At 40.8% G+C, this 24,140-nt stretch overlaps 3 protein-coding genes across 5 annotated transcripts in view; 1 reads left to right on the top strand and 2 right to left on the bottom strand.

Moving 5' to 3' along the window:
* Positions 1–30: 30 nt before the first annotated feature.
* Positions 31–10,147, bottom strand: LOC127585299 (F-box only protein 33). Its single transcript, XM_052042692.1, has 3 exons — positions 9,272–10,147; positions 4,407–5,098; positions 31–3,136 (listed from the first exon to the last, which is right to left on the bottom strand). Exons 1-3 carry the CDS (start codon positions 9,688–9,690, stop codon positions 2,865–2,867), a joined length of 1,383 nt encoding a protein of 460 aa, XP_051898652.1. The 5' UTR covers positions 9,691–10,147; the 3' UTR covers positions 31–2,864.
* On the top strand, positions 8,871–22,632 carry fam177a1 (family with sequence similarity 177 member A1). 2 transcript variants are annotated; one of them, XM_052042873.1, is made up of 6 exons: positions 8,871–9,303; positions 11,687–11,897; positions 16,963–17,139; positions 17,231–17,297; positions 17,587–17,684; positions 22,116–22,632. In XM_052042873.1, exons 2-6 carry the CDS (start codon positions 11,814–11,816, stop codon positions 22,320–22,322), a joined length of 633 nt encoding a protein of 210 aa, XP_051898833.1. In that variant the 5' UTR covers positions 8,871–9,303; positions 11,687–11,813; the 3' UTR covers positions 22,323–22,632. The 2 variants fall into 2 exon arrangements, with proteins under 2 accessions (XP_051898833.1, XP_051898773.1); XM_052042813.1 differs by lacking the exon at positions 8,871–9,303 and having other exon boundaries at positions 11,525–11,897.
* The window catches only part of ppp2r3c (protein phosphatase 2, regulatory subunit B'', gamma), a 22,557-nt gene continuing 20,934 nt past the window's right edge, over positions 22,518–24,140 (bottom strand). For both annotated transcript variants that reach the window (XM_052042475.1, XM_052042563.1), the window contains 2 exons: positions 23,335–23,394; positions 22,518–22,901 (listed from right to left, as the gene is read on the bottom strand). In XM_052042475.1, coding sequence (XP_051898435.1) covers positions 22,713–22,901; positions 23,335–23,394 — 249 coding nt within the window. In that variant the 3' untranslated portion in view covers positions 22,518–22,712. The remainder of the gene's footprint in view (positions 22,902–23,334; positions 23,395–24,140) is intronic.

Raw genomic sequence — 24,140 nt, 5'->3', positions numbered from 1 at the left:
GCCTAAGATAAAAGGAATGTTTGAAGAACATTTAGAATGTAAAAATGTTTATTGTAACATACTGAAAATAAAAACAAGTTTGATTTAAACAAAATTAACTTTAGATGTGCAATTCTTTTCATACAACTTTATGTACATAGGAATGAAGGTAAACTGTCATGGGATTTTACAAGTTGTTTTTCACATCCACTTAATATCCCTATCCACTTAGTTCTTAGGCATTAAATTTGTCAGTTTTGAACATTAATTGTTCTTAACCTAAAAAAGGCAATGAAATCAGCCATTAGAAACTGTTTTGTAACTGTTGTAAGACTAAAACTCTCGATCTGCTTCAAGATGCCACTTATACTTCTCTAACAAGGGGATATCCTGAGAAAACAAGTAATGGTGGACTATTTATTCACCATCGAACCACCATTCATCCATATACTTCCAAACAAAAAACAAAAGCAATATAACAGCTCACTGAAGGAAGCACACCAGTAATAATTTGCATACTTTAGTCTAATGATGTATTTGAGATAGAACCAATGGTCAGCATCATTTCCAACTCTTAGTTGTAAATGGCAAATTGTGAAATATTAAATCTGATAATCTGAGCTTCCATGTGGTAGGGAGACAGTCAGGCAATGCTTCAGGATTCATGTAATCTTAACACTGCTGTTGTGTAAGTAGCTACAAAGACCTCTTAAAAATTTTCGTATGAATCACAAACAATTTGAAAGAAGCAATGGTGAGAAACACAATGGACAAACAATTCAAAATCCCTAAACACCAGCAGTCCAAGTGATATGGCCACCTGCAGCATTCTTGACTATACTGGCCTTGAATACTTTTTCTTGCACTAACTAGAGGATCCAAACCTTGCTGAATCAACATTGAAGAGGCACATTTTAGGGTGGGGCAACCCTCACTAAGTTAACCAAGAGCTAAAGGATCTCAAACAAGTTCCAATAACATTTGTCACTCAATTTGGAAATCAAGATAAATAATCAGATGACCAATTTTGCAATTTATCAATAATCCAATCCTTAAACCATGGTAAAGTCCAGCAAACATTAACTGCAAGTATAACTAGCATAGTTCATTAATTCTATTTGGTCTCTGAAGGTCCCACCAGAGATCCTCAAATCCAGCCAACACAATTTAAGTGACACTAAACAGTGAATACAATTTCCTTCTGGGTACATCCTAAGCACATACTAGTCTATAATAATGGAACTAGTAGCCACAAATTTCTCACTTGCCACAAATTCCCCATATTTCAATTTCTATTCCTAACAGGCAAGTACATAAGCCACTGCTTCTATACCATCTGCATAGAACAACATTCCTCAATTACTGCCATCAAACAACTTTTTCTGTCTAGTCAGAACATTCCATGATATAGAAGAGCATACCATGAAGCAAACAATTTACAAAAAAACATTGTGGCAAAGTCTCCAAACAAGCCCTAGGGCTCAGTTCTTTTAATTATGTTTAAATCTTTTCCACATCATCACAGTTGTGAGGAAGAGTATTGTAATAAAATGTGTTGTGGAATCATTATGGTAATGAACCCTCAAAAGATCACTGCAATTTTGTATTTGAAATGCTACACATTTAGCATGGTAGAAGGATGGTAGCATGGTAGAAGGAGCAAAAATCAGTGATATAGTTTGTAACCACACTTTACTGCAAGTACTAATACAGTATTCAAAGTGTATGTAAAATAGTTTAGACTTATAAACCAATCAATGTTTACTGTCAGTACATGCAACTTTTTGCAAAGTCTACACATGATAAAGCTTAAAACATTATTGTAAATTCCCAAAACTTTAGCACTAAACATTACGTAAATAAGACATTTGAATGCTTTATTGATAGATTAAAACAATCAGCAGTCAACACAAACTTTAAACATTAATTTAACATTCAACTGCTTTCCTCACATTTTCTGTCAGTATTTCATATGATCTCATTCAATGATAAAATCTCACCACATCTGGCATTTTCATACATTGCACCAGAGGATCCACTCTACAGATGTACATATAAAATCCGCATGGTAAGTGCATTAATCACTGGAGACACGCAACATAATGCACACCTGTCAAAACGCATCATCTTTGACACAAGATGGTAAAACCATTTGAAACAATCACCACTCACACTTTCTTCATAAATAGAATCTTGACATATGTTGCATACAGTAAATTTGTTTTACAAGCTTATACAAAGCAGCCAGGTCACAGCACTGCTGGGCAGCATGATGGCCACACTGAGTAATACTGGCTGTCCTTTACATTAAATGCACAACATTCGTACCACTTAAAACTGGGGTCAGGTGCTAGTCTCACAGAGACCACGACTGTACCCGCGGTTGCCCTGAACATTGCGGCTTTTAAAGCCTCTTGCTTTAACAAGATTTTAAAAGTTATCCTAGTGGAATGTTCTCAAAAATCATAGCAGCAGCTCATAGCTTTGTTAGAACTGATTTTTTGTATTCACTATTCACAGTGAACCAGGTGCACGTTCATTTAAGAGCTGTAAAGTTGTTGACTGAGCCACAGCACAGCTGTGTACCGCAGGTCGAAAATTCGACCTTTTAAACTCGTAGGTTCTGGCTGACCAGCCATTGGCCTGCCCCTGCCAGCATGTGGGCACTTCTTCATTCTGTTTTCTTTGGCAGTTGACACAGGCGCTGACAGAGAAAATCCAGTGACTCTTGCCACATCTACTTCTAAACCAATACCAACTACATTTACAGATTAAGCAGGATAAACAAGTATATATATTTATAACTAATACTAATTAACAGCACATGTAAATGTTAACTTATTACTGAAAAACGCAGGGCCCTCTAATGCACAAGTTTTGAAATGCTAAATGCCTTCACTGAAGCGCTGCATCTCTTTGTAAAAATAACGAGTGGTCTCACTGAAAACGTAAAGGGTTTCATTTTTCATCACTGGGTGCCACCGCCTTCCTAAACCTATGGATACTTCTTCAATGAGATTATGCACAGGATCTCCATCCAGGTCAGCCATTGCATCTTCATCAAAATTAATGCTTTCCTCAGTGACCTCCAGGACTTGCAGCTCAGGTCCACGAAGCCGAGCTATAGCGATAAGATTATGGGCCCAAACTGCATAACCTAAATTGAAAGTATAAAAGATTATGGAATCAAGAACAATGTTTATGCAAACATTTTTACTAAATTCCAAACCAACTTGGCTATTATGCTAATTATGGACTCCAGAATTACAATCTCAATTTCACACTAAAAATCTTTATGTAGGAATAGTGTCTAAAGGTTCACGAATCCAAATATTCAGGAACAAAAGACCTCAATAAAAAGCCACCATATCCAAGTACAATGCACTTAATGTGCTACTAAATGAAGTACATCAAACTAGTACAAACAGTCATTAGTGGCCACAAAGTTACATCACTAAACAATCTACAATACGGCACCATGACAATCACAATAAAGTTACTGTGTAAAATTTCATACTGGTGCAGTTTTCCAGTTCAAAAATGGAAGTGTAACACTTAAAAAAAACATATACTTCACAAATTTAAAATATTCATACAAGAATTAGTCACAAAAATGTGAACTCATTGGTGAGAAAATTTCCGAACCTGCGGTTCCTCTCGTACTGAGCAGGGATACTATTGCAACAACTATTGTTCTGTTTAGGCGGGATTCTGATTTAGAGGCGTTCAGTCATAATCCCGCAGATGGTAGCTTCGCACCATTGGCTCCTCAGCCAAGCACATACACCAATGTTGAAAGGACTGGACAGAGTAGATCTGGCTAAGCTGTTTTCCTTGGTGGGTGAGCCCAGGACTAGAGGGCACAGTCTTAGAATTAGAGGGTACCAGTTTAAAACAGAAATGAGGAGAAATTTCTTTAGCCAGAGGGTGGTAAATTTATGGAATTCTCCACATACAGCTGTGGAGGCCCAATCATTGGGGGCATTTGAGGAGATTGATAGTATCTAATTAGTCAAGGTATCAAGGGATATGGGGATAAGGCTGGAAATTGGGGCGAGATAGGAAGTTTTAGTTTAGCTCATGGAGCAGATTCAATGGGCTGAATGGCCTACTTCTCCTTGTGAGAAAATTAATTTCTTTATTTCAATGACAAGTGCTCTAGAAAGTATGACAATTTCGTAGAACAGTTTGGCCCACAATTTTTCTCTCATCATTAAAATCTAATCTTGAAATGCTTCACTCTTCGATCTATTCATGATAATAATTATTATTCTGTAACGGTTGTTGCTTTCCATTATCCAAGAATCAAATATACAAAACTTAAAATGTTTACCATCAAGATCAGAAATACACATTTGAGTCAAAAGTAACTGTGCTAAGGTCAATATTAATACAAAGAAATAACCACAAATACTTCCACTGCTTACCATGGATTGAGAGGTGGGAAAGCTTTGTACACTTCCACGCCAAAAGCACCAAAGGGTCTTCATTGCGGTTGTCGCTGAGATCTGGAAAACCATTAATGCCTTGCTCTACATCCTTTATTAGGAGGAAGTGGGTAAGGGATTTGTCATACTGCCTGGATATGAGATCTACCACGGCACCTGAAACACCATTAGTCGAGCTGTCAAAGTGAATTCTCCCTAAAGGTATGCTTGGCTTCAGAATTCTTAGCAAAATGTCATTCCTGACATTAAAGGCCATGATGTAAACATGAAGATTTGCACAGTGCCTGGTAAGCACCTTCCAATCTGCATCTTGTGGCATGTTATCTAAAACGTGTATGTTGGACATCGAGAGATGATGTATTACAAGAGACAACCTATGCAAAGGCACATGGTTGCTGTTGGCGAGTACTCGTGTTACTTCAGCAGTAAAATCGCAGAAATCCAATGCAAGTGATCGCAGGTTTAGAAAACGCTCCAGCTCAACTGCCTCAATGACTGGGGTTTTATTAATAAAATGGGTATCCAGGAGACTCAGGTGTTCAATGCAGTTGGCACTGGACTGAGGCAAGGCTGCTAGTGTTGTGGGAGTTACTACCTCCAGCATAAAACCAAGGGAGAGCCATTTCAGATGTTTGGAATTTCCCAATACCTCTTCAATCAATTGTTGGATTCTGTAATAAACAAAAGTATTACATTTGCTACATTTCTAAACATCAGCAATTCAATAGATTTGCAAGTCCAAAGCCCTAAAAATCCTTCAACTTTTCCCAAAGAGTCTGTTGGGAACAGAATGCACATTGAATCAGAACTGCAAGAATGAAACAAGAAAAAGCCATGCACCCATCATGTGTTGTCAATTGAAATCTGTACTTTTCCTTGATCCGCCTTTCACCACAAAAATTCCCAGCCAAATCAGTTATACTTTAGATTTTACCTTTAATTATTCTCACACTCAACTACCCAGTTTCAATTATTAAAATACAGTTACTCCATTAGCTCAGTTACTCTGCCTCAGACATTCCCTTTGTTCCCGCTGCCCTTCCCCATTTCTCTGCAACTTAAAATACGTTTGATTTCCAACTCCAATTCTGATCAAAAATCAACCGATCCTCTCTCCATAGATGCTACCTGACCTATTGAGCATCTCCAGCATTTTTTTAAACTGCAATTTTCCAGCATCTGCAGGTTATTTGCTTTTCATTATATTATTTCTTTACACCTTTAAAATGTGGATTTCTGGGCTTTGAACTTTCTCTTATGCCATATACAGTAATCAGCTTCCATTTAATCAAACCTATTAAATATAAATTCCTTAATCAAGCAGTTGTTGCTTTCCTAGAAAAAAATTGTTCCATCGGTTTAAAGCTATGAAAAACTATTCAACTCAAAGCACTTGCTTTTTCAGATTGTGTTAACGTCCTCTGCAGAGATACAGTCTGTATTATGGTCCTTCGATTTTCCATTTCCGGTACTTTCCATTCTAATTATCACTTGGGAGGATCATACAATTTTGGGAACTTCGTTAAAAAGGACAACATTTATGACTCAGCACAACACAGAGCGTAGGAGCTGCACCAAAAGCGCAGCTTCAAACCAAATACAAAATATCTGGGTCAGTTGCATTTTCTTTTCCTCATTATCACTGCAGTATCAATGCTGCACACAAGATGGTGGCCAAGTATGGTCATTCAAAATAATAGTGCCTCCCTCATTTATTTAAACCATTCATCAAATAATAGTGCTGCAGGATGTTTTCTTAATTTATTCATTATTTACAATGAAAATGCTCCCTTGATTTTGACTATTATGTCAGCTGTCATGACTCAAACATGTTTCATCCACAGTATTGTACTTACCAGTAATGCTGATTATAATGACAGGGTTAAGACAGCAAAATAATTTTACAAACATTAACGTGAACAATGAGAATTCACCGGCAAAAAGGCTTTTAATAAGTTTTAAAATTAATATACTAAGACTAATGTGTTATACAAAACAAAAGAAACATGGAAGATTTATACTTGTAATTGTTTTTAAAAAGTCGTCGTCTTCCACTCGCATAAACAGAACTGCTCCAAGGTAATTGTGAAAGCCACACTATTCTGCAGTTTGTTGTTGGTGATTCCACCCAAAGTGATGCTCTTGGTAATTTTCCAACTTCCTACATAAATGCCTAACCTCTGCTCAGAATGCTTTCAAAGGCCCTAGCAAATTCAGGAACCCATAAGAAAAACTGACAGCAGAAATGTCACTTGGGAAGCGAAGAGGTTACAGGATCAGACCATCCACAAGGACAGATTTCCTGTGTTAGACAAACTCCACACAAATCTCAGACCACCACAATGCGTTAACTATATTACTGCACAGTTATTATTCATACTTCCTCCAGCATGACCACTCACATTGCAGTAAAGCTGCAGGCACGTGAATGAGCAACTAAATTTGTACCACACACACCCATCCCTGTCTTGGCAACAAGCAGACACAAACACCATTCTTATAACACAATGAAGGATCGGCTCTGCATCCTGCAACAAACTACCTAATCAATTTACATAGCAACCATAGCTCCAAATCCTATCAATTTGCTTGAGGGATGGAGATTTGTAATCTGTAATAATCAACATCAGTTCTTCCTTTTATATTGATGGATAGGCTTTAATGAACCACCATGAGAATTCTGTACTTTTTGATCTGCAAGCAATTTTAGTAGTGACACTTTCCAATCATAATACGGCAACACATGTTATCTTTTATTTCCCCTCAAGAGGAAATACAACTTTACATATTGATATTTGATTCCTTTCTACCAGGTATTGAGTCTCATGACAACCACTTTAAAACGTGATTGGAAATCCAGTTATTAAATCTCACTTTCATGTAGAGGGTAACTTGAGTTTTTATATACAAGGTTCAGTATTACAACTCCTAAAGTACAATATATCCTAGCAAACCTTACCTTTAACAAAGGGCAAAAATTCCACTGGTATGAGACCTACATTTGTTTTAAAAATATATAAATTGACTGGACCAGCAGAAAATATTCCTTAGCATACCGAAGAACCAATGGATGCAGACTGGGGAAAAAAATAATCTGCCCAGACTTTTGTTTTAAGTAGCGATCTAAAGAAATAGAAATAAAAGAAAAAGAAAATGAAATTGGAAGAGAAATCAACACAAATATTAAAACAAGAAAGACAAAAAGGAAGGGCAAATATAAAAGTTATACAAGAGCCATTAGAAGCTCTTGTCACTGACAGAAAAAAAATCTAATACAATCCAGCAGTTTTCTACTAGAAATCAATGAAAGCAATTTAATGCTAAACAAATAAAGAACAGTTTTATTTTAGGTTGCAGAATCAAAGAGTTCCCCAAATGGTTTCATTCTTACGTGGCCCATAAGCAATATTGATTGCTGTATTATGTAATTACTAAAATAATTATGGTTAATATCTGCATTTTTCACAAGGGTCTATTAATTGAAACCATGTAACCTCCCTAACTATTAGTTTGACCCTGCCTAAAGATAATATACTATACTAGGAAACAGTAGATCCTATAAAAGACCTCAGAACTCATGGCAGTCATGTGGTATACATATGTGAAGTTTTCAAGATTCACAATCAATACTACTTGTCTCCCTCTTATAATACTACAAAGTGCCAGATTTATCCATAGCAGTAACATGACTCAAAGTAAATGCATTCAGCACAGCCTTAAAGCACCTCTCCATTTAGCTAAAGAGAAAATAAGAGTTTAAATCCTAGTTTCAATTGATAGTCATATTCCAGCATCCCCAGAAATCAAGCTTGCACATCTCATTTTCACAATCCAGAGAAAGTAGTCATATTAGCATTGCTCTTCACTGAGATTTTCAGCCATTATGTTGGTCGGTCTACCCTACAGCCATCAACAAGTCTAAAATGTCAGATATCTAGAAACAAAGATGATTTCTTAGACTGCTTACATCTCTTCCACAATTTTATGAAATAGGTGGACTTGGAGATTGTGGAATAGGTAACATTAACAGCCTTTGTTAACCTATAGGCTCTGCATGTTACAATCCGTATTAATACAAAATCCTGATTTTATGCATTTTTCACTTTAAAGTTGTATTACCTGGTAAATGATTTTCTGTGCTACATACTGGCTCATTAAACTAGGCACAAACCAACACAACAGCTGACAAAAACACTAGCAAAGTCCTAACACGAAGAGGAGTAAGAGAACAGTTATTTTAATTAGTTAAATATCTACTTGTATTCTGTGTTATGCTAAAGTAATGATAGGAAAGAAATAGACCTGTACAAAAAGAGTCAAATTAAAATCCGGTAAGTATGCTGCTAGCCCTATGGAAAAGTAGGGGTCAGGCTAGAGTGACCTACAAAGCCAGTTTGTGTGAAATTGTTTCCCAAGCTCATCCAAGATTCGCACGACGGGTTGTTTTTAAAAAGGTGCGAAAAATCAAGAATTAATATTTTGGAAGAAATGGCAAAAATAAAAGCGTGTACACAAACAGGCTAAATGACAGAATCAGCTGCAATCCTCTGTTCCCTAGATCGTAAGCTGCGTGTAAACACTGAGAAATAACGGGACATTGCAACAGCAGAGCGAGTCTGAGAGGCCAGTGCCAATGCCACTGCCATCAGCCGGGGCAGGAGGAGGAGAGCTGCGAGGCGGGCACACAAGAGAGCATCCAACGAACCTCAACTGGTGTGTAACATTCACACGGCACAGCCACCGAGCCCACAAGCCCGGGGCCGGGGCTGCTCTCTGTCGGGGGTCCCCTGGCTGCGCCCCTACCACCCCCACCGGGCTCCACCCTTCCCCGCCAGGACACCTACTCGTGCGAGTGCTTGTCGTCGGGCTCCTGCAGGTAGATGTCGCCGAACACGCTGAGCTTCTGCAGGTTGCGGTTGCTCCTCACGCTCTTCAACACGCACACCACCTCGTCCATGTAACTCCTGAGCGGGTCGGGCCGGCCCCCTCCGCCGCCGCTCTCGAACTCCACCCGCAGCTCCCGCACGAACGAGCCGCACTTCTTCATGAGGAAGTCGAGGCGGCAGCGCTCGGCGGCCGAGCCGCGCAGGCGGAGCCGCAGCTCCGGCCACAGCGACGGGTAGAAGAGGCACTCCCGCCACTTGGAGCAGACGGACGAGGCGCGCAGCCGGTCCCAGGGGGGCAGGAAGGAGAAGATGTGCACGATGACTTCGCACGGCAGGGCGGCCGCCGCCGCCGCCGCCACGGCCCCGCACAGCGCCATCGCCCGGGCCCGGCCGGCCGCCTGCCCGCCGCCTCCCTCAGGGGTGGCCTTAGGTCCTGGGGCACCGTTCCCGCTCACTCGCTCTTCTCTTTCTCCCTCTCCTCTCTACCCCCCCCCCCCCCGGAGGCTGCACTGGCCGCGGCCCCCGGCCACTCGCTCGCTTCGCACCCTCAGCGCCGCCGCTGTCTCATCGCTTCCACTCCAGTCCCGGCTCCGGGCCTCGCACCGGAAGTCGGGCGGGACCCCTGCACAGCACAGGTGGCGGAGGGGGGGGGGAAGAGGTTGTGGCAGGAGGGGAAAGATCCGGTGCACCTCAGTAACCAGCAATCGCAGCGGGAAACCTCGTCGGTTTACTTAATAATGAATATGAATTAATAACATCATGGGTTAAAGTTAGCTGGAAGCTCTGAAGACCCGGTTGCGTTGATCTGATGATCTCGGTTTCTCCCCACCCACCCCCCGCGCTCTCGGCTCTTTTCGGAGCCGAGAACCTGTTTACAAAATTCTGTGCTGACATCACGTGACATGACGTCAGCTCGTTAGAGGGAGGAGGCGGGGTCTGTTGTCCCAACCCTCAGCCCTGTCTGCGTCCGTCCTCCGGCCGTCGCGGATGGGACGGACACCGGGACATCTCCGAATCTCTCTTCCTTTCAATCCCAAAAAAGGGCAAGGGCCTCGGTCCTGCAATGTTACCTCCCTTCCTCTCCCCACACACGCTGCCTGACCTGCTGAGTGTTTCCAGCAGTTGCTGCTTTCGCTTCACAATTTCCAGCGTCTGCAGTTTGACTTCCATTTAACGACCCAATCCTTATCCCTGAGACTGTGATCCTTTGGTGACTCCTCAGTGAGAGAAAATATTCTTCCAGATTCTTTCCTCAAGAGTGTTCTTATATTTTCAATGATAGCTTCTTTCATCATTCTGGTCCATTGAATACAGTCCTAGCCTGTTCAATATTAAGAACTAGACTGTCTTCATAGCACCATCCCCTCATTCTCAGTCTATTTATATTGCATTCCCCTTTAAGGTGAGATTTTTTTCCCCTCAACTTTTAACAAATCTCTTTTACAGTTTCTGAATTTACTATTTCCTGAATCCTCCCACTTATAATGCTAACTCTCGTCCAGGAGACGTGGGGTCTATCGGTCACCCTAGCCATTCAATTTGTCAGGACTCAATTTTTGCCTGATTGAGAAGGATATGTTCACTGTCACCGTAGTTCATACCATTGGATAAAGTAGGCAGTTTTCCCAGCATTTTCTGTTTCCATTCAGCTTTGAGCCTGTTTCATTATTAGATCACGATGGATCTGTAGCTTAACTTTATATAGCCAGGCTATCTCACAGTGTGCTTCCTTGGTTAGCCTTGAAAGTAGCTGAAGAAATATTATGCAGAAAAGACTTGAATACTTGATACAGGTCAGATTTATACCTTAACGGAGCTTCGTTTGCATCAACGCATAGGTTACAGCAGTGGATTTGGAATAGAATTTCCTGGTCAAAATTCTTCAGCTCTAACCAAATAAATTTAGCTTTGGCAGAACCTCTTTCACCACCCCCTTTAATCACAGAGCTCTCTTTAAAGACGGGAAAGCACGGCCTCTCGTCTATGAGAGATTTGAGTTTCTTAATACAGACCCGGAGAGCAGTAACATCCCTTAATAACCTGGCTACTCTCAATACGCTGGCGAACTATTTTGTTCGATTTGGTTGGAAGTAGCAGACTAGAACCGAATCTCGCCCACACTCAGTAAATGGCCAGACAGCAGTGCCAACCAGTACCCACTCTGTGGCACTTTCCCACGCAACCGCAGGAGATGCAACGCCTGTCCTTTCATCTCCTTCCTTCCCAGCTTCCAGGCATCCAAACAGTCCTTCCAGATGAAGCAGCAATTCAGTTGCACTTCTTCCAGTCCAGGGCAATGCATTCAGTGTTCACAGTGTTGACTAAACCTAATTCAGGCAGGAACTGCAGATACTGAGGCCCATTGTTTTGCAGCAGGTGCAGTCAGACCGCCTGTTTGTGTGTGAGCGGAGCCTGGGTAGGGAGCGCAGCGCTGCCGCCGCCGCCTGGCCGCCCAGCGAACTCCGGCCGGGGAATCGCTCGTCACCGCCAAGAGCAGCAAATGGCGGAGAAGCTGCCCGGTCTCGGCCTCTACCTCAGCCCCGGCAACGTGCTGCTTAGTGGGGGCAGTATGGACGCGGAGAAGGTGAGGGAAGGGGTTCGGTGCCTTGGCCGCGGACGGGCGGGTTCGCCAAAGGCCGCAGAGCCCCGGCGGGCGGGCGGGCGGCGAGGGCGTGGCGCCGGAGTGAGGAGCTAGGCCCGATCGGCCGGGAATGGCCTGCGGTATTCCAGCAGCCGCTGGGAATGTCTCCTGGTCTCCCAACGGGAGTGGCTCGCTATCCCCCATCGGAAGTGGCTGGAAGTGTATTCTTGTTCATATCTCTTTGTAACTCCTTGCCGTTATGTATGTTACTGAACTCTGTCACATCTGTTGGGTTGGATCTGAAAGTGTATTCCTTCGTGCAAATCATATCGTCAACCACTTCCCAAATGGACAATAGGCTCATACAATTCCCTCCCCTCCACTTTCAGCAGAGCAACTCCTTGGTCTGCTCTTCTGTCCCCACCAACCGGTACCCACCCTGTGGTACTTCCCCATGCATCTGAAGAGATGCAACATCTGTTATTTCATATCCTTCCTTCCTTCCTAGCTTTCAGGCATCCAAACAGGCAAGTAGCAATTCACTTGCACTTCTTCCAATCTGGTGTATTACATTCAGTGTTCACAATCTGGTCTCTGTTACGATTGGAGAAACCAAAAACAGATTTGATGGTCGTTTTGCAGACCACCTGCTTTCAATTGGCAGACGTGACCCTGAGCTTCCCGGGGCCTGCCACTTTAATTCCCAGTCCCACTCTGACCTTTCTTCCTACGGCCTCATGCACTGCTACAGAGTTCAAAGGCAAGCTTGAGGAACACCTCCACTTCCGTCTGGACACATTACAGTCTTATGGACTGCATATCGAATTCTCCAACTTTAAGTAGTCCGTTCCTTTAGTCTGCATCAGCACTAGCCATTTCTGCTTGTCATTATGTTAGCTCAGTTTTTTCTTATTTCTATTCATATAGTCTAGCTTGTTGGGCATGTCCCACAGCCTCACCATTTACAGCACATTACATAGAGAAAGCAGCTTAATGTGCTGGTAACTGCCCCCTTTAAGCTACTTGAACATGCCCTATTAGAGATATTCCCTTTGTTCTACACATCCCTCCCCACCTCTCCTACCGAAAACCAACTTGTATTTCTCTCTTTCACAGTTCTGAACAAGGGGTCCTAGATCCAAAACGTTTCCAGCTTTTTCAGTTTTCAGATTTCCAGTATCTGTAGTCTTTCTTTCACTGTCCAGTGATTTTCTTTCACTGTCCAGCCAGACTAGGAACAGTCACTGTCTCACCAGAATCTCTGAGGTCACTGTCAACCCATCTGGGACCACATGGTATCCAGATAGGCTGAGAATAGCCACTGCCCCCACCAGAATGGTCTCTGATCTGTCCCTGGTCGACAAGGGTAGGAAATGGTTGGGCAATGATTAGGAGCAACCTTGGTTTTTAGAATAATTTTGTGATAAAGAATTAGAAGGGATAAAAAGTAACATTCCACTGAAAATGAATCAAAGGAACAAGGATTCAAAATCCTTAAGATATAAGAAGGACAAAAGTTTGGAAAAGAATGTAAGGAATGCACAGAATGCCAGGCTTGTGGAAAGTAGGCAGGGCTTAAGAACAAAAAAAATCAGACCATTTGGCTTTGCATCTGCTTTGCAATTGTATGATCACGGCTGGTTTGCTCATCACCACTTTCCTGAGCTGACTCCTGTGATTCTTTTAATATCCAGAAATCTATCCATTTCTGTGAGCCTCGACTGTTCTTCTTGGGTAGAGAATTCCAAAGATTGATTAACCTCCAGGTGTAGAAATTTCCATTTGCCTCAGCTCTGAACGGCAGACCCTTCTTTAGAGTCTGTGACCTCTGGTTCTAGACACACCAGCCTTGAGAATCCTGTAAAGAATTCTGTATGTTTTGTGTCATTTTTCTAAACTCTAGAGAGTTTATGCCCAGTCTATTATATCTCTCCTTATAGGACGAACCCTCCCCCACCCCACCCACAATCAATCTGGTGAACCTTCCTTGCCTCAATTTCAAGTTTATCCTTCCTTCAGGAAGGGGACCAGACCTATATGCAGTGTTCCAGGTGTGGTCTCACCAAGGTCCTTTGTGGTGAAGTTGCTGTTTGAGGGAATCTGAGGGTAATGCTGGCTAGACAGAATCAGTATCTGCTTTCTCTGGTATATAATTAAGCTCTGATCAGTTTCAGAACAGAATTTTGAGAAGGACAACAATGTACTTCTGTTGCAGCCAGTCACATTTGAGTTTACAGGTGAATGAAGTGGTAGTAAACATGGAATATGCAGAACAGCAAATCATTAAACTTGGTCTTTACGTGTAAGATACTATGTCATGAAACAAATTGTGGCATATTCTGTTTGAATCTGAAAGAATGAGGTTGTTGGCTTCTATTTGTGAGATGTGATCACAGCCCAGTATTAAATATATTTTTCTAGAGTTATTAATCGGACCAAATTTGCAATCAGCAGTAAATAATGGCTGTTGAGACTTACTCTTTTTTAAAAAAAAAACTAGCCTTAATAATGGTGACTAGAGAACTTCTGGGTTGTTGTAAAAAGCTACCTGGTTCAGCAACATCCTTCAGAAGAGGAAATCTGTCCTTATCCAGTCTGGCCTACTCCAGATCCACAGTAACATGATTAATTGTTAATGACTGTTGGAGGCTCGGTTGTTGAAATGGCTCACCAAACCATTCGCTTGTTTCATAACAGAAGGTGGTTTGCCAAGAACAAATAAGACTCCATTCTTATAAAGTTCAGGACCAGAGAAGTTGTTTATCAGTCATTTATCACATTATTTACATTATTAAAGATTAACCTACTAAATGCATCAGTCCTGACTTTTTCTGGCTTCAACACACTGGAATGTTTCTGAATTTATATATTTAATTGTAAATATTCAGAAGCTGGAGGTCTGATTTTCTATCCTTGTTGATACCCTTGCCATCATTATCATCATAAGATATGAGCCATGATTTATCTTAATGGGTTCCTATAAAAATGATTTTGCAGTTATTGCATGGTACTTTGGCAGTCATTGATATTACCTTTGCTAAGATGCAACAGGTCAATTAGCATCCCTGGAGAATGCAAGTCAGTTAATATTTCTGGCACAAACCCTGGAGCATTCATATTTTCTATTACTGAATTTCTACTTCACTGAATGTTTCGAACTTTTCCCTTTTTACAGACCTGCAACAACTGCATATTAGGGTTTCCCTTCACTTCAGTGATAGCACTCTTCCCTCGAAGTCAAAGCAGCATGGTTTTGAATGATTTTACAGAGACCTGCATCCACAGTAATGGAGTACTGCACTGTCAGAGGTGCAAAAAATATTTAATTGAGATCATCCTGCCAGCCCCACTTATGTAAAAGATCCTGCAACACAAATCAAAGAGTAGGAAAGTTCTCCTATTTAGAGGCTTGCATGTGTGTGATGCAATTGGTTTTTGCACAGAAGAGTGCTCAATAGAAGCTAGATGAAAGAATATGTTGTAGTATTTGACATGTCCAGTTATTGTACGTAGTAATACAATAATACTAAATTGGTAGAGTTGGCTATGTTAAAACTATGTAATATCCTATTTTACATGCTATTTCTGTTCCGTATTGCCTTTGGAAGGGTCAGAATCAGAAACAGATTTATTATCACTGATGTCTATGACATGAAATTTATTGCTTTGCAGCAGCAGTACAGTGCAAAGACATAAAATTACTATAAATTACAAAAATAAATAAATAGTGCATAAAAAAAAGAATAATGAGGTAGTGTTCATGGATTGTTCAGAAATCTGATGGCAGAGGGGAAGAAGCTGTTCCTGAATCATTGAGTGTCAGTCTTCAGGTTCCTGTACCTCCTCCCTGATGGTAGTAACGAGAAGAGGGCATGTCCTGGATGGTGAGGGTCCTTAGTGATGGATACCACCTTCTTAGAAATTTATAAGAGTCTTTGGTGACGTACCAAATCTCCTCAAACTCGTAACAAAGTAGAGCCCCTGGCGTTCCTTCTTTGTGATTGTATCAATGTGTTGGGCCCAGGATAGATCCTTAGAGATGTTGATGCCCAGGAACTTGAAGCTACTCACCCTTTCCACCGCTGACCCCTCAGTGAGGACTGGTGTGTGTTCTCCTGACTTTCCCTTCCTGAAGTCCACAGTCAATGCTTGTGGGGAACTTCAGTTCAGAGACGATTCAAGGTTGACTCTTGAAAGTTGGTTTTTAAAAAAAAGTCCCTTTGGCTTTGCATTAAGGTGATTGGGAATTATAAAGTAATTCTTGAGCCCTTCAAGTATATCCTGACAGGAGAGAATCTCAAAGAACAAATATGGGACAGGATGATTGAAAATATCTTTCCTGGCATCACCAGTTGGGAACAATGATAGAGATGATCAGAAATGATTTTAGTCTTGTTACAGAGGAATTGGTATATTCATACTTTAAAATTAGTATTTAAAATCATTTGGTTAACAAATTCTGTTTAGCACACAATGCTCACTTTTAGAAGCACACCACATGATAGTTGAGGGTGCAACTGATAACAGTTGTGGAAAAATTTATGGTTAGCAAAAATCAGCTCATTTACTGCAACAGATTATTTATATCCAAGTGGCTTTATGAAGCAAGGAGCTTTCATATTGCATGAGTGCAGATGATGCAAGTGACTCAATGGACTAACTTCAGAATTTAACCCCAGCCTGGCACAAAACCTTTGACCTATGTAAATATAGGATGGCAGTACTGGCCTTAAGGAACTGATTTTAGTAATGCTAATACCAGGGCTCAGTATCTTGTATTTCCTATCCTTTAAAAAAATATGAGCAACTGGAGACTGATTTTTCAAATTATGGTGAAACTGGATAGAAAGTGTCTGCCCACTGTAGATCATAGATCCACGTGAATATAGCAGCATCAGGAAATGCAGCAGTACAATGCTCCTACTTCCTCTTCCAGTTACTATTTAAATTTCTCTGTTAACGTACACTTACGTTCAGGATGAGACAATATCTGCAAGGAATTGAGGGATTGTCAAATTTATTCTGTCATGATTCATCTAAATAATTCATTTTATTTATTCCTTAAAAGCTGCAGGCAAGCGGAAAATCATTCGAGAATGTAGAACTTGGAGACATGAGTACGAAGAAACAAAAGGTTCCTCGGAGAATCATTCATTTTGCAAGTGGTGAAACTATGGAGGAGTACAGCACAGATGAAGAAGAGCAGGAAGAAGATAAGAGAGATTTGTTGCCTACGATTGATGTTGTAAGATTGAAGTCTACTATTACGTTATTTTTGTGAATCGTGGGCAAAATGAGCATCTGGGTATAAAATACTAAACTTTTTTTTTCCCCAGAGCAAACTTCCTTGGGGCCCATTTCTGTGGTTCTACATGCTAAGATTTGCTACAGGAACACTATCAGGTAAGCATAGCATATAGGTAGTGTCATTAATTACAAAGCTAATGGCCTTTTGTCAGGATTGGATGATGGTTCAGTGAGTAGATGCAGGAATGTAATTAATTGACAGAATTCAAGGAGCAAAATTAGATGAAGGTAACAATGAGAAAACAGAAACAAATCCTGAGTGATAAGTGGGAGGTTTCATGAACTTAGGAGAATGAAAATGTGATAATTTTGGAGAAACATATCTAGTTCAAGTATTAATGATAAAACTGAACATTCATTAATAACTTTGTAATTTTTTTAATAGTGTGCGACTTCTTAGGAGAAAAATTAGCTTCCCTTTTTGGTATAAATGCACCAAAGTACCAGTATGCTATTGACGAGTACTATAGGATAAAGAAAGAGGTAAGCAAATTGCATGCTATTATTCAGTGAAGAATGTGTAATTTAGAGGGTGTCTCATATCTAACTTTGGATGTGTTTGACAAAAAAATGCTATGCACATTTGAACTCCCTAAACTAATTGGAAATAACAAGGACTATCTCTGATTCCCCATATCTAGTCTCAGAATTCACACTTAGTGTTATGAAAAGTTTCCACTTGGTGCAGAAAAAAAGTAGCTTCAGGTCATGGCTGCAGGATCGTTCACGATGGACAAGTCTTGCACACAAAACAGTTGAAGAGAAAAACACCAACAGCCAGTTCAGCCTTGTCCCCTAACTTAGGCACTATCAATGATGCTATGAAGTATCTAACATAATTTATTTTGGAAGTTTTAATAGTTGCATTTAAAAATACTAATATGGCCCCTCAGCTATTTCTCTTTACTGAAATCAAAGGACAAGGTTTATCTGTGTCATATCTACATGGGCAGGGGTTATTTCAATGAACTCCACATATAAACAGTGGGGAGTTGCTGCAATGTTATGTTCCCTCGCTACACATCTTGTGGAACCAATGTCAGTCAGGAAAAGTATTGCAAACAGCTCCTTGCAACTTTGGGACTCCTGATGTTACTATACAAAATCCTGTCAATTTGCACAGAGACTTGGTTATTTATATAGGTATAGCCATAATCACCATGGGGTGGTGGGGGGTAGTGATATTGGGAACAATTGGATACCAAGTGGTGAATAGGAATGCCTAATCATCGATCCAGCAGCAATGTAAAATACTGATTCTGACATGATACTTAACAACAACAGAAAAAATCAGAGGCACTTCCTCATAAAACTTCTCTATGTGCAGCATTTCATATCTAGGATACTGACATTTATTTTTAAACTTTGAAATTCAGAATTCATTTATGCCTAAGACTTCAGATAATTTGTTAACTATATCAATTTTCCAGAGATCCTCTATTTCTTTGATATAGCAAAGAGCCAATGTTTAAAAGACAGACATCAAAAGTAATTTCAGGGGAAAAACTCAACCTAAAAGCAAAAGTTCAAGCAATTTATCCTTAGTGGAATCCTACTTTTCCTTCTTCCTGTGCAATTCTGTACCACGGAAGCACTATATTCACATCAATTAATCTATAACTGGACATTGCAAACAAACGCGTGTTTGAGTATTGCTTTATCAATGAGAAAGAAAAGCTGGGGGAAGGAAAAAAAAGTTCACAGAAGACTAATGGAGAATGCATTTCTATTAATTGACTGCAGATTTCAATTTTGACAGAAAGTGAAATGATTTGTGTAAATAATAAAAATAGACATTACTGTACCAATTTACACAGCCAAAGGAGTCATATAGGGAATTGAACCACACAGATCAGGAAGGTCCCCAGGTCTGAGTAGAAGTCTTTGTTGATTTGTCTGTGATCAACAAATCAGAAAGGTTTGCTGATCAGGGACAGTATCACAGCTGTAGGAAGGGAGGATGTCCTATAGGGATCGTCTACTGAGTCAGTGTGGATGGAAGTCAGAAACGGGAAGGGAACGATCACTCTATTGGGAGTATTCTACAGACCCCCGAATAGCAGCTGAGATGCTGAGGAGCAGATCGGGAGGTAGATTTTGGAGTTGCAAAAACAACAGGGTTGTTGTCATGGGTGATTTCAACTTCCCTAATATTGATTGGCATCTCCTTCGTGTAAAGGGGATAGATGGGACGGAGTTTGTTCAGTGTGTACAGGAAGGATTCCTGACACAGTATGTGGACAGGCCGACTAGAGGAGAGGCCATACTGGACCTGGTACTAGGCAATGAGCTTAATCAGGTTTCAGATCTCTCGGTGGGAGAACATTTTGGAGAAAGTGACCATGACTCCTTGACCTTTACCATAGCCTTGGAGAGGGATAGGAGCACACGATATGGGAAAGTATTTAACTGGGGGAGGGGGAATTATGATGCTATTAGGCAGGAACTTGAGAGCGTAAATTGGGAACAGATGTTCTTGGGGAAGTGCACAGTGGAAATGTGGAGGTTGTTTAGGGAGTACTTGCATGGGGCTCTGGAAAGGTTTGTCTCATTGAAGCAGGGTAAGGATGGTAGAGTGAATGAACCGTGGTTGACGAGAGACGTAGAATATATTGTCAAGAGGAAGAAAGAAGCTTACCTGAGGTTTAAAAAGCATGGATCAGACCGGGCTCTGGAGAGTTACAAGATAGCCAGGAGGGAGCTTAAGAATGTTCTTAGGAGAGCTAGAAGGGGGCATGAGAAGTCCTTGACGAGTAGGATCAAGGAAAACCCTGAGGCATTCTACACGTATGTGAAGAATAGGAGGATGACTAGAGTGAGGGTAGGACCGATCAGCAATAAAAGAGGAAACATGCATGGATTCAGAAGAGATAGGGGAGGTCCTTAATAAATACTTTGCTTCAGTATTCACCAGAGAGAGAGACCTTGATGTTTGTGAGGATGGCGTACGACAGGCTGATACGCTAGGTCATGTCGACATGAAGAAAGAGGATGTGCTGGAACTTTTGAAAAACGTTAGGATAGATAAGTCACTGGGGCTGGATGGGATATATCCAAGGTTATTACAGGAAGCGAGGGAAGAGATTGCTAAGCCTTTGGCGATGATCTTTCTATCCTCACTGGCCACGGGAGTAGTGCCAGATGATTGGAGGGTGGGAAATGTTGTTCCTTTGTTTAAGGGAGTAGGGATAACCCTGGGAATTACAGACCAGTTAGTCTTACTTCAGTGGTGGGCAAATTACTGGAGAAGATTCTTAGAGACAGGATTTATGAGCATTTGGAGAAGCATAGGCTGATTAGGGACAGTCATCATGGCTTTGTGAGGGGCAGGTTGTGCCTCACGAGCCTGATTGAATTCTTTGAGGATGTGACAAAGCACATTGATGAAGATGGAGCAGTGGATGTGGTGTACATGGATTTTAGTAAGGTGTTTGATAAGGTTCCTCATGGAAGGCTTATTCAGAAACTCAGCAGATATGGGATCCAGGGAAACTTGGTTGTGTGGATTCAGAATTGGCTCGCTCATAGAAGACAGAGGATGGTGGTAGATGGAGCGTATTCTGCCTGGAGGTCGGTGACCAGTGGTGTTCCGCAGGGATCTATTCTAGGACCCCTGCTCTTTGTGATTTTTATAAATGACTTGGATGAGGATGTGGAAGGGTGGGTTTGTAAGTTTGCTGATGATACAAAGGTTGGTGGTGTTGTGGATAGTGTAGAAGGTTGCTGTAGGTTACAACAGGACATTGATAGAATGCAGAGCTGGGCTGAGAAGTGGCAGATAGAGTTCATCCTGGAAAAGTGTGAAGTGATACACTGCAGGAGATCGAATTTGAAGGCAGAATACAAGGTTAATGGCAGGACTCTTAGCAGTGTGGAGGAACAGAGAGATCTTGGGGTCTATGTCCATAGATCCCTCAAGGTTGCCACGTAGTTTGATAAGGTTGTTAAGAAGGTGTATTGTATGTTGGCCTTCATTAGTTGGGGTACTGAGTTCAAGAGCCACGAGGTAATGTCGCAGCTCTATAGAACTCTGGTTAGACCACACTTGGAGTATTGTGTTCAGTCCTGGTTGCCTCATTATAGGAAGGATGTGGAAGCTTTAGAGGGGGTGCAGGGGAGATTTACTAGGATGCTGCCTGGATTAGAGAGGATGTCTTATGAGGATAGTTTGAGTGAGCTAGAACTTCTCTGTTTGGAGAGGAGGATGAGAGGTGTACAAGATGATAAGAGGCATAGATCGAGTGGACAGTCAGACACTTTTTCTCAGGGCGATAATGGCTAACACGAGGGGGCATAATTTTAGTGATTGGAGGAAGATAAGGGGGATGTCAGGGGTAAGGTTGTTTTTACACAGTGGTGGGTGTGTGGAACGCACTGCTGGCAGAGGTTGTGGGGCAGATACATTAGGGACATTTAAGAGACTCTTAGATATAGACACATGAATGATAAAGAAATGAAGGGTTATATGAGAGGGAAGGGTTAGATAGATCTTAGAGCAGGATAAAATGTCAGCAGAACATTGTGGGCCGAAGGGCCTGTACTGTGCTGTAATGTTCTATGTAAAAAAGTGTGCCTGCTTTGGGCATGAACATTAATCATGCACTAGTTACCACTGCTTTAACTCACATCAATGTCAGATGGATACAGGATATTACATGAGCTGGAATAGCCTCCCTGCACATGCTGATAAATCACATGAAATGAACCCAGGTACCAGAGTCAATCATGCAACAATGAGTAACAAGAATGTGGTTAGCAAAGAGTTAGTGAATTCTTGCAGAGGAGACAGCAGAGAATTGGCATTAGGCAAAACAATTTATTGTAGAGGATTGAGAAAACGAATTTTATTGAATTAAGATTAATCTTAGTTTTCCTAGGTAAGACTGCTAATATTTGAAACTGTAAATGTTACAGGAGGAGGAGGAAGAGGAAGAAAATAAAATGTCAGAAGAAGCTGAAAAGAATTTCCAAGAACAAATGGAAAAGCAGCAAGATGTAGTCAGTGCACATGAGGGTTTGCCAGCCGTTAATGCATCATTTGTAAATGTCAGTTTTGAAATGGAAAATGATCCTACACCTATATCAGAAACCAAACAAAGAGCTGATCCTATCCCAACTTAGAGGAGGCTCTACAAATGGAAGTTAAACAGGCGCTCAGTTCAGCCCTTTCCTCCTGCCCAAAAAATAAACCAGGCCTTAATTCACTAATTGAAAATGCAGCTGTGCCTTGTTAAAGTCATTCACTTTTCACCTAATTTGGCTTTCCATCATGAATCTGCTATAATTATCATAATAATACTGCACATCAGGAGTTTATTGTTTAATCTATATAATTGCATAATTTATTTGTAGTGTTTTTTTCTCTTTGTAAATTAATTGTCTATTCACTTTTGTAAACTACAAAACTTTAATAAAATTTACGCAGACTATTTTTACATTATGTATAATTTACAGAAATTTAGTACAAACACTCATCAAGTATAACCAAGGGGGGAAAAAAAGCAAACAAAATCATGAATCATCCAGATCAGCACTTCCATCATTGTCATTTGCAACAAGAACTTCTCGGTTTTCATAAGTCCAAAATCCATTTAGGTCAATTAGAATGCTGCTGACGGTGTCGCCTTGCCCACTGCTTATTAAATCTTGAAGCGTGATTTTATATGGATCTTTAGGCTTAACCATGTCAAAGATTTCATCCTGCAAAATTTAAAATGCTTTTCAGTAAAATTTATAGGTCAAGCATGAATGACATGTAAAAACAAACCTAAAGTTTCCTTAGTCTGCCAAGATGCAACAGCCGGGCTGGGGCTTTCAGAGCTCCCAGCAGTAACATATTGCCACACTTCTGCACAGTGAGGCTCAATTGTGCCTTTTTATAGTTGGATTTAAGGCTGTACATTTAACGGCATAGGTCTTCATTAGAACAATAGAAGTGAATACCAACAATTTGAAAGGAAAGTGGCGAGATAAAAATGGTACTCTCACTGCTTTTGACTTGTGATAAACAATTTATTCCTGTCCCCCACTATTATGCAGATCAAATGACAAATTGCAAAATTTACTCACATAGTAGTCGTGCTTTAATTGTATTATTTATCATCAATACCACTTCTCAGAGTTGCAAATATACCTTAACATCCTGAAAAGAAACTGGCTCCTGCCCGTGAAGTTTCATTTGCTCCTGAATGGCCTGTATGAATACAAATAAATTACGCAACTACCATTTGAATTACAAACAAATCAGCAAAATGTTCTTGCTACAATTAATGTCAGTTTTTAGACTGGCAAACAAGTATTGATCATTTGTTTAGAGGACATTTCAAAGTTGAAATCTTAACAAGAAAGACACTCCAAACATATTAGTTGACATCAAATATTTCAGTTGAAGGTACTGTACAGATAAGTGGAGGGCAAGTTAACATGAGATGCTCTATTCTGTTAAAAGGTTAGTATTACTGAACTTGTTATCTAGAGACCTGGACTAATACTTCAAGTTCAAATTCCACTAGAAGAGTTTCAGAATTTAAAGAAATCTGGAAATAGAAAAAAACAAGCACCAGCAAAAGTGACCATGGAATATTGATTTGCACGAAAACCAAATAGCTTCACTAATGTCACTAAGGGAATGAACCTGCCTGCATGCGACTCCAGCTTCATGCAAATGTTTGATGCACCTGCCGCTGGCATGGCCATTAAGTCACCAAAGAGAGATAAAAGAAGACAGTCCTACACATGGTATCAGGGCATTATTCTGCAAAGCATCCCTTGTTGATATATAGAACCTGGGGCTAAAGTTAGACAATCTCCAGCTTACAGTCATAAATAATTATGTCTATCAGACAATATCCCAAGCACCTTCCAGCATCATCACAGTGGAGTCCTCAATAATAGCCAGACTCCAGTAAGTTATATGTCAATGGGCTGAATAACAATGAA

The sequence above is a fragment of the Pristis pectinata genome, chromosome 1 (genome assembly GCF_009764475.1).
Source record: "Pristis pectinata isolate sPriPec2 chromosome 1, sPriPec2.1.pri, whole genome shotgun sequence".
Taxonomy (NCBI): Eukaryota; Metazoa; Chordata; class Chondrichthyes; order Rhinopristiformes; family Pristidae; genus Pristis; species Pristis pectinata.
The sequence above is the reverse complement of the archived record's forward strand: the minus strand, read 5'-3'. Positions and strand labels throughout refer to the sequence as shown.